General features: G+C 43.2%; 1 protein-coding gene across 2 annotated transcripts in view; it reads left to right on the forward strand.

The window, feature by feature from the left end:
* Positions 1-10,352, forward strand: part of erbb4b (erb-b2 receptor tyrosine kinase 4b) — a 270,958-nt gene extending 260,606 nt beyond the window's left edge. For both annotated transcript variants that reach the window (XM_079563351.1, XM_079563352.1), the window contains exons 23-28: positions 281-427; positions 5,485-5,582; positions 5,916-6,080; positions 7,807-8,053; positions 8,131-8,241; positions 8,325-10,352. In XM_079563351.1, the coding sequence (XP_079419477.1) occupies positions 281-427; positions 5,485-5,582; positions 5,916-6,080; positions 7,807-8,053; positions 8,131-8,241; positions 8,325-8,983 (1,427 nt within the window). In that variant the 3' untranslated portion in view covers positions 8,984-10,352. The remainder of the gene's footprint in view (positions 1-280; positions 428-5,484; positions 5,583-5,915; positions 6,081-7,806; positions 8,054-8,130; positions 8,242-8,324) is intronic.
* The last annotated feature ends 5,129 nt before the right edge of the window (positions 10,353-15,481 follow it).

Below are 15,481 nucleotides of genomic sequence, written 5' to 3' on the forward strand. Positions count from 1 at the left end.
ACTTTAAGGACTTCATTATTACTTGTCAATTACTCACTTTAATTAACATTAAAACAATCAGGACTCAAGTCCCAGTTGAATCGTGACTTTGAAAACTTCCTCTGTAATGTTTTTTATTCCTGACCCTTCTCTCTGATCTGCCGTCTAGTCCGATCTCCTGCGGCCCAAACCTTTTCTGTTGAACTTGATATATTCATTTCTCACTTCAGTTCTGTTTGATTTGACTCATTTTTTTTTTTTACGAACTTGTGCTTGTTCTTCTGTAACTCTGTTTTTTTAGGCGTGACAATCTGGGAGCTCATGACCTTTGGTGGGAAGCCTTACGACGGCATTTCCACCAGAGACATCCCAGACCTGCTGGAGAAAGGGGAGCGTCTCCCTCAGCCGCCCATCAGCACCATCGACGTCTACATGGTCATGGTCAAATGTGCGTACAAACAACAACTTGGGAAAATAGGTCAAGAAAAAGACAAGGACATTTTTCAACACTTTCACTTCAGATTACTACAAAACTGCATTGTGTGTTTTGTTTTACTCTTCCAACAAGGTTATGTTTATGCTTTGTTTGGGATTTTGAACTAAAAAAAATAAGAAAATAGTAATAGCTTACCCCTTTATAGGGCAAGTGACTACTTTTGGTAATTTCCGCACACTTTACATATGGCCTCCCTGCTGCACATCAGTATAAGGTAAAGAAGCATGTAGTCCTCACTCAGCCAATCAGCAGAGATCACCCTACATCACAGATCCCACTGCTGTGGCATTTGACCACTCAACAGACTTCCTGTTTTCTTTGAAGTCTGAAAAAGACTCGAGTCTGGCTAAATTCATGGTGCATTTCTTTACATAACTTGAAAACTAACGACGGTAAGTTGATGAAACTCAAACATTTTATTTGTGAATAATTGGGCTAAGTGATGATATATGTGTTGGTTTTGGAGGACGTAGTGAAATTAATGAAATTACAGCATGAAAAAAGCAGACACCATATTTGATTTGTTCACTTAAAAAGTACTTACATACATAAATTACATAAACCATAGGACTATGTTTTTATGTTGCCAAAGGTTATTTTTAGTCAGATTTTTAGTCAAATAATACATTGCACATAAAGCACAATCACATTACAAAAGCTCTTGCCTATGACAGGTGTGATCATTCAAACATCAACATCACAAAACACAGCGCCTACCCTGAGACCTATAAGTACTTTTTGTACATTTTACATGTACACCAGTTGTATTTTTTTTTTACCACTTTAGGGCAAGGAACCAAATATGATAACTTTGCTCACATTGATTTTCTGCATGATATTGAAAAAAATTGAAAAATGTTACAACAGAACTAAACTTATGTTATGTCCCCCAATAACATTCTTAAGTTGAAATTATTTATTTCAAAGTATCTCAATGAGTGCCCTTTAAAGGGTTAAGAAAAATACTAGTTACTTATAATTTCGATCTGTCTTTAACTTTTTAGGCTTAGGTGTCAGCATAATCCTGAAACTTACTAGATAGGATCAGCATTGTCAACAATTTGATTGAATTTGTTTTTTACACAGCTCCTTTCCTGATATAGAAAAAATTGTACAATCAATTATCTAGCAGGACCTTCAGCACGCTCTGGGGCGGTTTGCAGCCGAGTGTGTAGCGGCCGGGATGAGGATCAGCACCTCCAAATCTGAGGCCATGGTTCTCCACCGGAAAAAGGTGGTTTCCCCTCTTCAGGTCGGTGGGGAGTCCTTACCTCAAGTGGAGGAGTTCAAGTATCTCGGGGTCTTGTTCACGAGTGAGGGATGGATGGAGCGTGAGATCGACAGACGGATCGGTGCAGCGTCAGCAGTGATGCGGTCGCTGTATCGGTCTGTCGTGGTGAAGAGGGAGCTGAGTCGGGAGGCAAAGCTCTCGATTTACGTTCCCACTCTCACCTATGGTCATGAGATTTGGGTCATGACCGAAAGGACAAGATCGCGAATACAAGCGGCCGAAATGAGTTTCCTTCGCAGGGTGGCTGAGCGCACCCTTCGAGATCGGGTGAGGAGCTCAGTTACCCGGGAGGAGCTCGGAGTAGAGTCGCTGCTCCTTCACGTCGAAAGGAGCCAGTTGAGGTGGCTAGGGCATCTATTTCGGATGCCTCCTGGTCGCCTCCCGCGGGAGGTGTTCCAGGCATGTCCTAGTGGGACAAGGCCTCGTGGAAGACCCAGGACACGGTGGTGGGACTATGTCTCCGAGCTGGCCTGGTGTCGCCTCGGGGTCCCCCCAGAAATGCTGGAGGAGGTGTCTGTGGACCGGGAAGTTTGGGCATCTCTGCTGAGACTGCTGCCCCCGCGACCCGGCCCCGGATAAAGCGGAAGAAAATGGATGGATGGATGGAATTATCTAACAGCAGCAACACAAAACATATTCAATATTCAATATACATTGAGGAGGTGGACAGTTTCAAGTACCTGGGTGTTCACCTCAACAATAAACTGGACTGGTCCCACAACACCAACTCCCTGTACAAGAAGGGCCAAAGTCGCCTCCACCTTCTGAGGAGACTGAGGTCGTTCGGAGTGAGCAGGCCTCTGCTCAGGACTTTTTATGACTCTGTGGTCGCCTCTGCTCTCCACTACGCTGCCGTGTGCTGGGCCCCGGGCAGCACAGAGCGGAACAAGAACAGACTGAACAAGCTGGTCAGGAGGGCCAGCTCCGTCCTGGGCTGCCCCCTGGACTCTGTGGAGGAGGTGAGTGACAGGAGGGTGTTAGCCAAGCTCACCTCCATCATGGACAACACCTCCCACCCACTGCACGGGACTGTAGAAGAGCTGTACAGCTCTCTCAGTGGCAGACTGAGACACCCTCAGTGCAGGACGGAGCGCTACCGCAAAGCCTTCATCCCCACTGCTGTCAGACTGTATAATAAGACTGTAAAGTAACATGTGCAATAATCTCTGTATCAGCTGCCCTTTATTAACTCTGAGTGATCTTCTTGAATGCCGACTGTAACAAGTGAATTTCTCCTTTGTGAGATCAATAAAAGGATTATCTTATCTTATCTTATTTTAGCAGCAGTGTGGCATTGCTGACCCTGACAGGCTTTATCAGCCCGATTCTTACGTTGTGTGGTGTGATGCTGTCAGGATGAGCTCACAGCTGCTGCAGTCCCCTCTGCTCCGGGACAGACACATGGAGCACTGGCCCGGCCTTGTCCTCTGTCACCTCAAACTACACTATCTCACCCCTCTGTCCCCCCACTGTCCCACCCAATGCCCTCTCTCCGTCCCCTACTGTCAGTGGCAGCTTTGGCCTTAGCCTCGCTGCCAAACGCACGCAGCGGGGGAGGTCACTGTCACCTGCGAGTTATGACGTCTGCAAACAGGCAGCCAAACATCACCTTATTTCTATACTCTGGCTTATTTGATTGCCCATGGAAGCGGTTCTAGCTGGGAGATGAAGTTATAAATGTATTGATTTACACGATAAAACATTCATAATCTAGTTCAGGGGTATATGCATGATTGTCATTGAGCCACAGTGTGCAGAATCAGCATTTTTCAAGTTTTCTGGTGGAACTGGAGTATTCATTCACTCCCAAAAGTTGGTGGTAGAAACTTGCTTTAAAAGCCACCGCTTCCCTGAGGTAGAGAGACAAAAGTTTGCCTTCCAGTCTGCATCTACGTCCAACCACAACCATCACTTACTCTAAAACCACTTTCATACATGGGCAAGGTTGTGAATTTGAGGCCTCATGATGAAGCAGTAAACCAATTTGAAAGAGCTTTCTCGATGCGACATGCAGCTTCAAACACTTCACAGTAAGAATAGTGCCATTTGTTGGATGTCTGCAGAACTGTGTCTCATGGGAATACATTGGTTTAAATTATACAAGATACAAGGTCTTGTTTATTAATGTACAGCAGTCAGCATTGTGTGATCTGAAGCAGCACTCAAAGCACTCGCTCACATTCTGAGCACATAGCACATAGCTGCAAACGCTTCTCTGCTTCTCTTGGTGAGCTTGTTGACCGGATATCAGGATCAGAGATGGTGTTTGTCCATAGGAATCCTCCTGTAGCTCTGTCTAAAGCCACATCTCTGCTCTCTATCTCTAGATTATTTCCCGGGATACCGCGACAGGCTTTTCGTGCAGCACGTCATGTGATTGCTTTGGCGTAGCTCCCCGTTGTTCTCAGAGAAACTGGCAGCAAATTGCATCTTTCCATATGGCCACTCCACTGATAAAACAGTATTTGTCTTCAAACTGGAGTCATTACAACACCCAAAGGCACCCGGATCTGAGAATAACAGACATCAAGTCCCTGTTTGTATTACTTAATGGTAGAAAATAGTGGCACACAGGATGGCAGGGTGTGGGTGAGCTTGAAACTGTTATTTATTTATTCTAATTATGAACCAGCCAGGAGATTTTTAATGTGACTTCCTTTTCCCTTATCAAGTCTAAATGAGTAATTATGTTTCTTGGTAGCATTGTCCTTTATACTCATAGAAAGATAGGTTGAGAAATACAGCTGTACTAAAACAGTACCACAGTAAGAGCAGCTGAGAAAGTCTTTATTACCCTCTCTTGTCAATACACTATAAACTACCCATCTCACCCGCAAAGCCTTCAGCATCCCACACAAGCAACACATATCTTCTATTGCATTATTTATTCATTTTTCCTTAGATTATGCATTTTAGTTACGATTGATTTCACTTTTTTAATCCAAAAAATGCATACAATGTCATCTGAGGAATCTTGTATAAAAGTGTTACAAGAGGCACCGGGAGCCCCCCACACCTGCAGCACAGTGGAGGTGAAACAAGAGGAGCTACAGGAAACAAAAAAGGGACAAACATGGAGGTATCCAGGCGAGACTCACAGTTAAGCAACTGTTCTGGCTATTGGACGTTCACTGGAGAATAAACTAGGCTCTTTCCAGAAAGACTGTTGTGGAGCGGAAGGAACTGCGCTGGAGCAAGAGGAAGCAGGAGATGGACCAGTGCAGGACACCACGCTCTGAAACAAAGACAAACCCAGGAGGCTGTGCACCGTTTCAGAGGATCAGAGGAGACTGAAGGCAGCCAGCCAAGTTTCCTCCGGGTGCTATGGTTTCCCCGACCTCCAAAAACATGCTAGTCAGGTCGACCCACAATGGCAGCGCGGCTCAGTCGCAGCAGCTCAGTCGCAGCAGCTCAGTCGCAGCAGCTCAGTCGCAGCAGCTCAGTCGCAGCAGCTCAGTCGCAGCGGCTCAGGACTAACACTTGGACAATAATTTGTTGTACGCTTGTACAATGACAAATAAAGCACTTACTTACTTACAAGCCAGAATGGTCAACTACCACTACCTGCAAAACGAGATCTGCTTCAAAGACCTGAGCCCTGAGCTGTGACTATCTGCACATTGCTGCTTGAAAGTGTGATCACTTAATAACATGATTTGTCTCTTTCTGCATATATTTATGCCTTTAATGTCTGTAAACTAACATGTGTGTGTTTCAGGTTGGATGATCGATGCAGACAGTCGACCAAAGTTCAAGGAGCTGGCAGCGGAGTTCACTCGGATGGCTCGGGACCCTCAGAGATACCTGGTCATTCAGGTAAAGTTCAGCCATGATTTTAAATAGTCAAATATACTCTATATGTATTAGTATACAATGTAAAAGATGTGTCTATACAGTGTTTTGCTATGATAAAAAAAAAGTTTAATAGTCATTATTCATTGCTTGCTAACACTTTTAACCTTGCAGTATGAAAACCAGTCCGCCGACTTTTACCCTTTCTAACCCAAACACAAACACAAACAACGCATTTTTTTGTATTATTCCCCCCCGCCATTTAATGCCGCTAACTTGGCCTGTAACTCCCTCGCTCTGTTCAGACATCATTCTTTATTAATAAGTACTGAACCGCCCCTGACCCGCTGTCTTCAGGGCGACGACCGGATGAAGCTGCCCGGTCCCAGCGACAGTAAGTTGTTCCAGAGCCTGTTGGAGGAGGAGGAGCTGGAGGAGCTGATGGACGCAGAGGAGTACCTGGTCCCACACGGGTTCCCCCCTCTGGCATATCCACCCCGCACACGCATGGACCCCTGCAAGGTATTAGTACTACTTAAAGTGGTCATTCTGGAGTCCTGATGTATGTATATATTGATACCTAAAAGAAATGACACAGAGATAGATGTTTTTGCACCTATTAAACTTCCCAAACTAAGATCACGTTTTTCTATTAGTATTTCCATCTGAGAGCCACAGCGGGGAGGGTGCGCTGAGGCATAATGGGAGAAGGATGATCTAAAGTCAGTGCAAGTCGTAGTCATCATGTAGATAGCCTCTTAAGTGATGTGCCAATGAGTTTGCGCAGCGTGTACCAGCTTTAGCCTGGTACAAAAGATTGAGATCTAAAAACCTCACATCGCTTTTTTTTCTTTCTTTCCGCAATTCAATTCTGCGCGATCCGAGCACACACTGTTTTTGTGCTCCCTTTCCATTGTAAAACCGTGATAATTGCCTTTTTACATTTGGGAGATTTTCACCCAGAATCCTAGTTCAGATGTTTCTACTTTTGATTTGAATCCCGCACAAAAACCAGGCAACTCAAACATTTTTTTTGTTCTCGTATCCACCCGTGAGTTTCTCTGCCCGGGTACCTCATAGACACACATTTTGTTTTTAAATTTAGGTGATATCAAGCAGTCAAAACAGCCTATCAGTATTAATGAATGCTAAAATACATGCTCTTGAATTACAATGTCACAAGGAACACAGACTTTCGAATAATTGGAGTAAGTAATTAACAAGGAAAGATGACGTTTTATGACTGTGCTTTTGAAAGTCAAAATATCTTTGGACATGGGTGGGTTTGGTACCACGTATGGACCACTGTGCCATCCTGACAGTCGTGTGTTCCTAAAATAACAATGACTGTGTGGTTTGATCAGTATGACCGCGGGACGCCCCAGCACTGCGTGGGCCAATATACAAGGGAAAACACACCGCTGTTGATAAATAAGAAGAGCGGCAGAATAAAGCACCCAGCCAGCTTCTTAACACACTTTGGAGTTGGAAGCAAGAGCACAAACGCACACAGCAGGCCCAGGCTGATACTGCCTCTCAAAGACCACAGCCGCACGGAGCCTTTTAATTAAAACTCTTTTAATTAAATTGTCCTTGGCAGTCATGCTGTCACAACATTGTTTGCCACTGCTATGTATCTCCCCTACCTGCTGTATTTGAATAGAACAGATAAATAACAGGGCTAACCAGCTTGATTCTTCTCTTTCCACTGGAATATTGTAATTTGTAGTTCATATTGTTAAATTCTTTTACAAAGAGTTTTACTCCTACAGAGAGCCCGGGGGATGAATCATTTAAAATGAGGATGACGACTGTCATGAATTGTGAATAAGAGTATTAAAATAAAGCCCTGACAGAAAGAAGGTTGCCATAGTGTGACTATGTGTGAAATGTGTGATTGAGTGAAGAGAGGAAACCCCCTGTGGTTGGACCTTTCGCGGGACTCAATGATGACTCTATTTATGAACACCATCCATCCATCTTCTTACGCTTATCCGTTATCCACTTTTTCCACAGACCCCTCAGCCTGTGCGCCTGGGCAGAGCCCTGGGATCATTTGGGTGCTCAAACCCCTTCACAACGATAATGTGGCAACACCACTACCTCGTTAAATTACTTCTATATAAATCCAAACAAATGTTTCCATGAATGTGTGCATTTTTTTTCATTGTGTTTTTGATAATGAATAATTGCGTAATGAAGTTTAAAATGAATCCACAAATATGATGATGCTTCTCTGCACCCTCAGAGCCAGTATGTGTACCAGGACCCCAGCTTCAATATGGAGGGCATGCTGGCCTCTATGCCCAGAGTGGTGCCTGGGGCTCCGTCAGCAGGCGGGTGTCAGTTGGGACAAGACATGGGCCCAGCGGTACAGGCAGTGGTGCAGGGAGGCTTCCCCCGGAGCAGTCAGGACGACCCGCGCTGTAACGGGACGCTCAGGAAACAAGCTTCTCCAAGGTCCAGCATCCTCACTGTCAACACTGCAGCACAAGGTACAATGCAGGGAAAACGATATACCCCCATAGTCCTAAACATAGGGAAAAAATATGAATCTTGTTTGTTTGTGAAGGAGATGATGGCAGTGCACAGCGCTACAGTGCAGACCCCACTGGTCTTTTAGCAGAACGAGCCGCTAAAGCAGAGAAGGAGCATAACACAAAGAGAGACAAGCACTGCACAGGTGAGCAGAGCACTTCATCTTGATGTAGTTTTTCAAACTATTGTAAAACTGTTGACTAGCATCTTCTTTCCTTCTGCCTGTAGACTATGTAAACCCTGTGGAAGAGAATCCTTTTGTGACCCGTCGGAGGAATGGAGATGCCCATGCTGTGATGGATGGAGCAACCTGCCACACGCTGCATGTGGTTGGTGGAACTGTCCCAAAGAGCCAGCCCCCCACCACAGAAGAGGAGTATGTGAATGAGCCTCTGTATCTGAACACCTTTCTGAACCCTGGGGACAAGAACGGATTGGCTGGAGCCATCTCTGTGGCAGGAGCCTCAGCTCCACAGACTGTTTCTCAAACAGTGGTTCCCTCAACGTCCAGTCACACAGTGTCGTCCAGTGGATACGTGTTGCCCCCTGGTCACCTCCCCCTCACCTCCTACCCCTCTCACACACTGCACCCTGCCCATTCAGGACACACTCTACACTCAGGCACCACCAGCACCATAATGTTTGATAAAAAAGCCAAGAAGGCCAATTTTGACAATCCTGAATACTGGCAGCACAGTCTCCCCCCAAAATCTACTGTGCACAACCCGGAGTATCTGCAGGACTGCAGCACGCGTTTCTTTTACCGACAGAACGGACGTATCCGCCCCGCTGTGGCCGAGAACCAGGAGTACCTCTCAGAGGCGGCCATGAAGGCAGGCAACGTGCTGCCCCCGCCCCCGTACAGACAGAGGAACACTGTGGTGTAGTCCCACTGTAGCACAGACACAGACAGGCTGGAGATTCCTCGCTCAGACTGTCCACTCATGTCCACAGTGTTTCTGTACATCGGAAAACTCACCCCTCTGAACACTTGTGTCATTTCTGATCACAAATCTTTTATTACCATGTGAAGTTCTGGCTTTTTCACCAGAATCCGAATAACCATTTCTAACTGGCTTTTGACACAGACTCCATTTTAACCATTTAGAAAGTTTTATAAAAGAACGTGAACTGGGAGATATGCCCATGACCTTGAAGGGTCGCTGTATACAGGCTGTGAATGACATTTTATTTGATTCATGATTTTTTTGAATCATATTGTTGAACTTCAGTACTTAAGCACACCCAACATACTCTCCTGACATTACCTGTCCATATAGCAATATGTGCTTGTGTGCGGTTGTTTCATTTACCTCATCGTTTTGTGTCTCCCCAACAAATCTACTTATGAAGCTTATGTGTTTTGCATGCCTCCTCTTCATGCATCTTCCATGCTTCCGCACCAGTAATGGACTTCAAGCATTTATCAATCTCGGCACATATCACACATGCTTACACATCTAGCTGAGCCGTCACACTAAAAAAATAACTGCACATTAGTTTACAAGTATATACATCCACACTGCCAGATAAGGCTGCTGCTGCTGCTCTATGAAATATATTCTGAAGGAGAGGCTGCTGTGACCTTGTGTTGGAGACATGGTGGGGATAATGGCAGTTGGGGTGTCGCTGTGAGAGGGTCAGCGGGAAAGTAAATGTCACAACAGGTTTACGGAAAGCTCTTTGCTGCACTGCTCCGGGTGCAGAGTGTCCTATGAGTTTGGGATTAAAAAAAGAAGACAGACCTTATGCCTTGCTCAGTCGTCTTTGTCTGCGCGCAGGATCCAGCTTCTCACCACCCTACAACTCCTCAGCCGGACCACACACTAGGACTAAAGGGATTTACCAGTGGTGCAGACTGTTTATGTTGTTCTAAAAGCATCAGGGATCATTGCCATCGTCACCTTGTCTAACACTGGACTTGAATAGCTAAGAGCACACATCAAGCTAAGAAAGAAGCACTGCTGCAAGTAATAGTTGTAAATAGCACTATTATATGTCATTATCACATAATCCTGTATGGAAGTCTGGTGGACCAAGCTGCTTTGAAAAAGTACAAAAGACCAAGATACGCATTTTGTTTCTTTTGTTCATTTATTTATAAGATATTTTACTCCAAAAGCTGTCAGTTCCTCCTCCATATTGTTCTTACCAATCACCAGGACAAAGGATTTTAACACTTTTGTTTATGTGAATATGTGGTACAGCTTCGTATCTCATTATAGAAAATTATTATCCAAGAGCGTCAGTAGTTTTCTATATTGAGAATTAAAAATTTGACTCGCAATACGCAAATACCTGCATGTCAGGTATAGGAAAAAGGTCAAATTCCATAGTAAACACTGATGCTATGATTACACTGAACGCAATGTCAATTCATTTCATATTGTTCAGTGATTTGTTTGGATAGTGATGTTTATGAGGAGCATCAGGTGCGCTCGGGGCTGGCCAGTTCGTACATGTTTTGTTGTTGAACTCGCCTGGGTTGAGAATCGCACAGTTGATGATTGAGTCCGGAGCACAGATGGTCCCTCGGTGCAGCACTTTCTCCTTTGGGTTTATGGGAAATAATTATCACCCACTCGAGCTCCAGCTGAGACACAACTGGCTACAGCTTGTGCCATAAAAACATACAGCTTGTATAAGAGAGGACGGATGAGTGCTGTGAAATTTAAAGAGACAATGAAATGTGCAGCTTGGAACATTTCGTGTAAAGACGTGGGAATGGTATTGCAATGGTAAAGGTGATAGTGCCACCAAACTGCATTAATACAGTAAAGAATGAAGAAATTTAGGGATTATAATTATCTCTAATGTAGCGCTGAAGGCTCGAAGTCTGAGGATCTGATTACTGGTCAGAGCTTTGATAAAAGATCTTCTATTATTGGCCTCACGCCCTCATATGTACTGTATAGACTATAGACAATAGCCTAAAACGTCTGAATCTTCAAAGTTAATAATTATTTTGAAATGTCTTCTATATGACTCTCATGGTCTGACGTTTAGATGAGCCAGTAGTACCATTTCCATTGTATAAGTGCCTTTTTGGTCGTACATTCAAATGCCATAACAGCACTGAAGAGTCACCCAAAATACCTATAGTGCATCTGTATGAACAAATAAACCCACTTCACCAAGGAGAAACTCACATCCAGCGTCACAAGGGGCGTTTTAGCTTTTTCAATGCTAATCCACCCACTTTCCCTTTGTAGTTCTATGGGGAAATCACGTTAGCCGAGATTTTCCCCCCTGGTCGGTGCACGAGCCGCGAGAAACCCCCAGTGACAAGCCAGTGCGTTTTAATCCGGTGCTGTGGTTAACGCTAATGTATTAGCATTCCACAAATGTTACCAGACTCATGCATCAATGTACAAAAACTCACGAGGGGAACGAATGCACTGTAAGAGGGCGAGCGACACAAGCTTGATTGCCATTTTTTTATTTTCTCTTCAAATGCGAAGGCAGAATAGTTTGTAGCACACCGGGATTTTGGCAGCTCACACGGTGAAAATTGCAAAAAAAAAATAACCGAGCAATCTGGCTGGCGGAATTATGATCAGCGGTCCAAGAATGTAAAAATACATTTCTTTGGCAAAATGGAACTGCAGATTACTTCTTCATAGTTTGTTATGTTTTTTTTTTTTCTTTTTTTTTTTCTTTTTTTGCACTGTCCTCTTTAAATTCATGAAGATGCAACCATGAACACCTGCTTTATTGATCTTTTTTTTCTCTCTCTCTGAAGCATAAGCTCATTCTACCTGCATTTGAAATCTCTGTGTTGAAACTATATACAGTATGTGTGTAGGAGGATAGGCAAACATAATAACTTTGGGTCTATCCAAGATTAGCATATTCATGAAACAAGACCTAAAAGTACATCTTCGTCTTTGCTTTTTGCACAAGATATTTACCATCTAAAAGGTCACCATACGATTGTACTACAGTGTAATCAAAACTTGGCTGAAGGGATTTGTCATGGGGTTGTTTTAACTGGTAAATCGACAGACGAAAGACAAAGTGTGTGTGGCGAGCAATATAATGAAGAATGTCGGCAAACAGTGTGTGGTCTTGGGGGATTTCGAAATGGGACTCTTCTTTTCAGCTGATATGTTTTATTATGTGTTTGTTTTTATACATTTTGATTAGTCACATGCATTATTGGCTCTCAGTCGTCGGAACTACCCATCATCATAGACATTTTCATACATTGTCGACGGAAATGACCGTTGGTATCTTGGTATCTGGAAACAAAAAGCAGCATATCAATCACATCTGACCATTGTACACTATGCTTTTTCCCCCCTTCCATTCACTCTCAAGTGAGTAAACTCTACAGCGACATGTTAATGACAACAGGGGTTGAGTAAGCACAGTTCGCCAGTGAAAAGATTCTGGGCTAACACCGGGAGCTTAAGGTGTTTCAATAAAGTCTCCACACTGTTGATAAAAACAATGGGGTCGTATTTTTATAAGGAGGTAAAGGTTTATCTGTAAATAGGACAATGATGCGGCTTTTCAGCTCTCTTTGATTGTTTTTGTTGTTGAATCATCGCAGACCTACTGTTAAATTGTTTGTTTCTTTGAGGAAGACCTTTTTTTTCTGTATGTATATAACTATATACAGTAAATATTATATATATTCTGTAAATGTTATTTGAGAAGTGAACACTGACCTTATGACACTCGCAGGGTCTACTCCTGACTCTCCCACATCATATTTCCCTCTTCTGTGATTGTGTTTTTCGACCTTCTTTGTACATTTAGTATCAACACACTTTCTTTTTACCGCAGAATCTGTTTTCTTCTTATCTCCGCCCTCAGTATTATCCTCCTGTTGTGATTTTTAAAAAAGATTTTGTACACTCCTAAACCGCTGTTGCAATACTAACACATTGTATACACCTTATCTTATCATGCCACTATCAACCCAACAGTGTCACTTTACCTATGTAGGACCTACTGCTTCTATACATTTCATTTGCACTGACCTCACTCGGATTACCTGTAAAATATTTTAAGCTTGTCTTGTTGGGGGGGCGTACGGATGGACTAGTGTAGCAATACTGCATTTAAGGGATTCAGTAACTTATGAAAATGAGTGCATGGATCAGGACCATATCACAGACTGGGAAGTAAAGCATTCTCAATTTAGTTCTTGGTAAGGCTATACTTTATATTGCAGTAAAAGCATGGTAACACGATGGAAATACCTAGAAGTGTATTAAAGCAGTACTAAGTAACTCATGCCCCTAGAGGCCATAAGCGCCACTGCAGGTGTCGTAGCATGTTGCGTTTGTGTTTTTTAACTCATTAATTGTCCGTGAGAGTAAATACTACGTTGACAGAAAAGACAAAGGAAGAGAGGGATGTTGTACATCCAGTTACACAATGGAGATAATTTTTTTAACCCAAACTTGGCTGTAAACACTGTTTAAGTGGCGCTAGCCCACAGTTAGCTTTGCCCGTTAGCCTGTTAGCTTCTTCTTTGTGATTCCATTAGTGTGTATTGGTGACACCTACCCGGTGGCAGCCAAGTTGCTATTGTGGTTTTCTGGCCAGAGACACCAGGGGGAGATAAACTACCCCCCAATCATCCCATCAACACTTGTATTACCCCCAGAGGGACTACAAAAAGGATTTATTAAGGTATACAAGTTACTTAGTACTGCTTTAACATGGCAATTATAGTCATTACACTCATGGAAACTAGACACAGACCTATTTTATTTCATATGTGATTATACAACCATAAACCAGTATGAACACTGTAAATTATTATTTGTAATGATATGGAAATGGCTGCAAATTGCATTCCTAACTACCGTGCTATTCCCTCCCTATTACCATGCTATTACCGTGCTGTAAGCTAAAGTGTCGCCCAGCTCTCAACAGATCTCGGAAAGTTGCCGTTTTATTCCTCGTCTTATCAGCCCTTGAATATTTGGCATGGAGAATGGCACCGAATTCCACCGATGCAGAACGCCGTCATGGTTCACGCACTGTAAATTTTACGAATGAATTCATTTGCACTCGACTTCACAAAAGCTGCTAAAAAAAAAAGAAAAGCTAAATTAAACCAGTTCTCAGATTTGTTTGCCAGTGAACTTCTGTTACGCATTTGCATTGGGGCTTATTGGTTTACTCCCATCTTTTATTCCGCTGCTGTATGTTCAGAAGTCATTGCATCCATTCAAATGTATGTCTTCATTTGAAATAATATACAGTACTCTAAAACATGGATTCTGTGTGGACTCATGGCATTTTCTAGATTACAATCTCACATTTCCTCCCAGAGCTACTACACTGAAATACATGCCCCCTGTTTTTTGTTACATAAATCTGTCAAAATATATTTTTAACTCAATATGAATAAAGATCAGTCAATATTTAACACGCGTCTTGATGTTCATTGGTGGCCAAGTCAAAGTTCTGCTGGCTAATGTCTTGGACTGTCTTTGTTCTACACCCAAACTTCAAAGTGAAAATATGTGCAGCGCCGCTCCCATATAAATCATTCAGTGTGTCTTTTTGATTAGGACCGGATTCGCTGTGGCCATCTGCCTTCGTTCCTGGCTAAATGGGATCAAGACGAACTTGAGAATTTGAGTCTGGATCTCGTGTGGTGATGAGGGTCCTCGCTTCAAATGTCAGACCGTTATCAGGCCGCCCCGCGCAGCTCAGGGGAATGCCGTGATGCCTGTATTCACAGCATGGCGCCCGCAGGCATGTGTTCCTCCTTGTAGCTCAGAAATACCAGCAGCTTAGATAGTGATCTGCTCCTCTATGGTGTTTTTTTTTTTTTAATGAGGCTGAAGTGGAAAGTAAGCTGGGAATATTTAGCGCCTCTAAGTCAAGCTTATGGTGTACGCCAACTGTTTTTGTGCATTTGACCCATTCTTCAATATGTCCTGTGTGTGGCGGTCAACGGCCCATAATCCCCATTTTCAGCTACGCATGGTTAGGACAGTTTAGTTGGTGGTTTGTTCACCTTTCTGAATTTAAAACCTTTTTTTTCTGACCATTAAATGTATTTTCTTTTCTGTCATCCCATAAACATAAACACTATGTCCTAAAGCAGTGGTTCACAACTGATGATTCGGGATCCGAAAGTGGGTCTCGAGTAGAGCTGGGCACTACTTTTCTTTTTGATACCAGTGCTTAAACGATACTTGGTTTTCGATATCGATACCTGAACAATACCTTTCATGTACATTTGTCATCTAGAACCAGAAAACCGAACAATAATGTGACGCCACATTTACAATATCTCCAATGTCAGGGAATGTGTGAAAAATGGGGAATAATTTGGGAAAACTATTTTTTCAAATAGTAGTATTATATTAGTAATAAAAATGAGCAAGAATGAGGGGGGATTTTAATAATTG

The sequence above is a fragment of the Gobius niger genome (assembly GCF_951799975.1).
Source record: "Gobius niger genome assembly, chromosome: 9".
Taxonomy (NCBI): domain Eukaryota; kingdom Metazoa; phylum Chordata; class Actinopteri; order Gobiiformes; family Gobiidae; genus Gobius; species Gobius niger.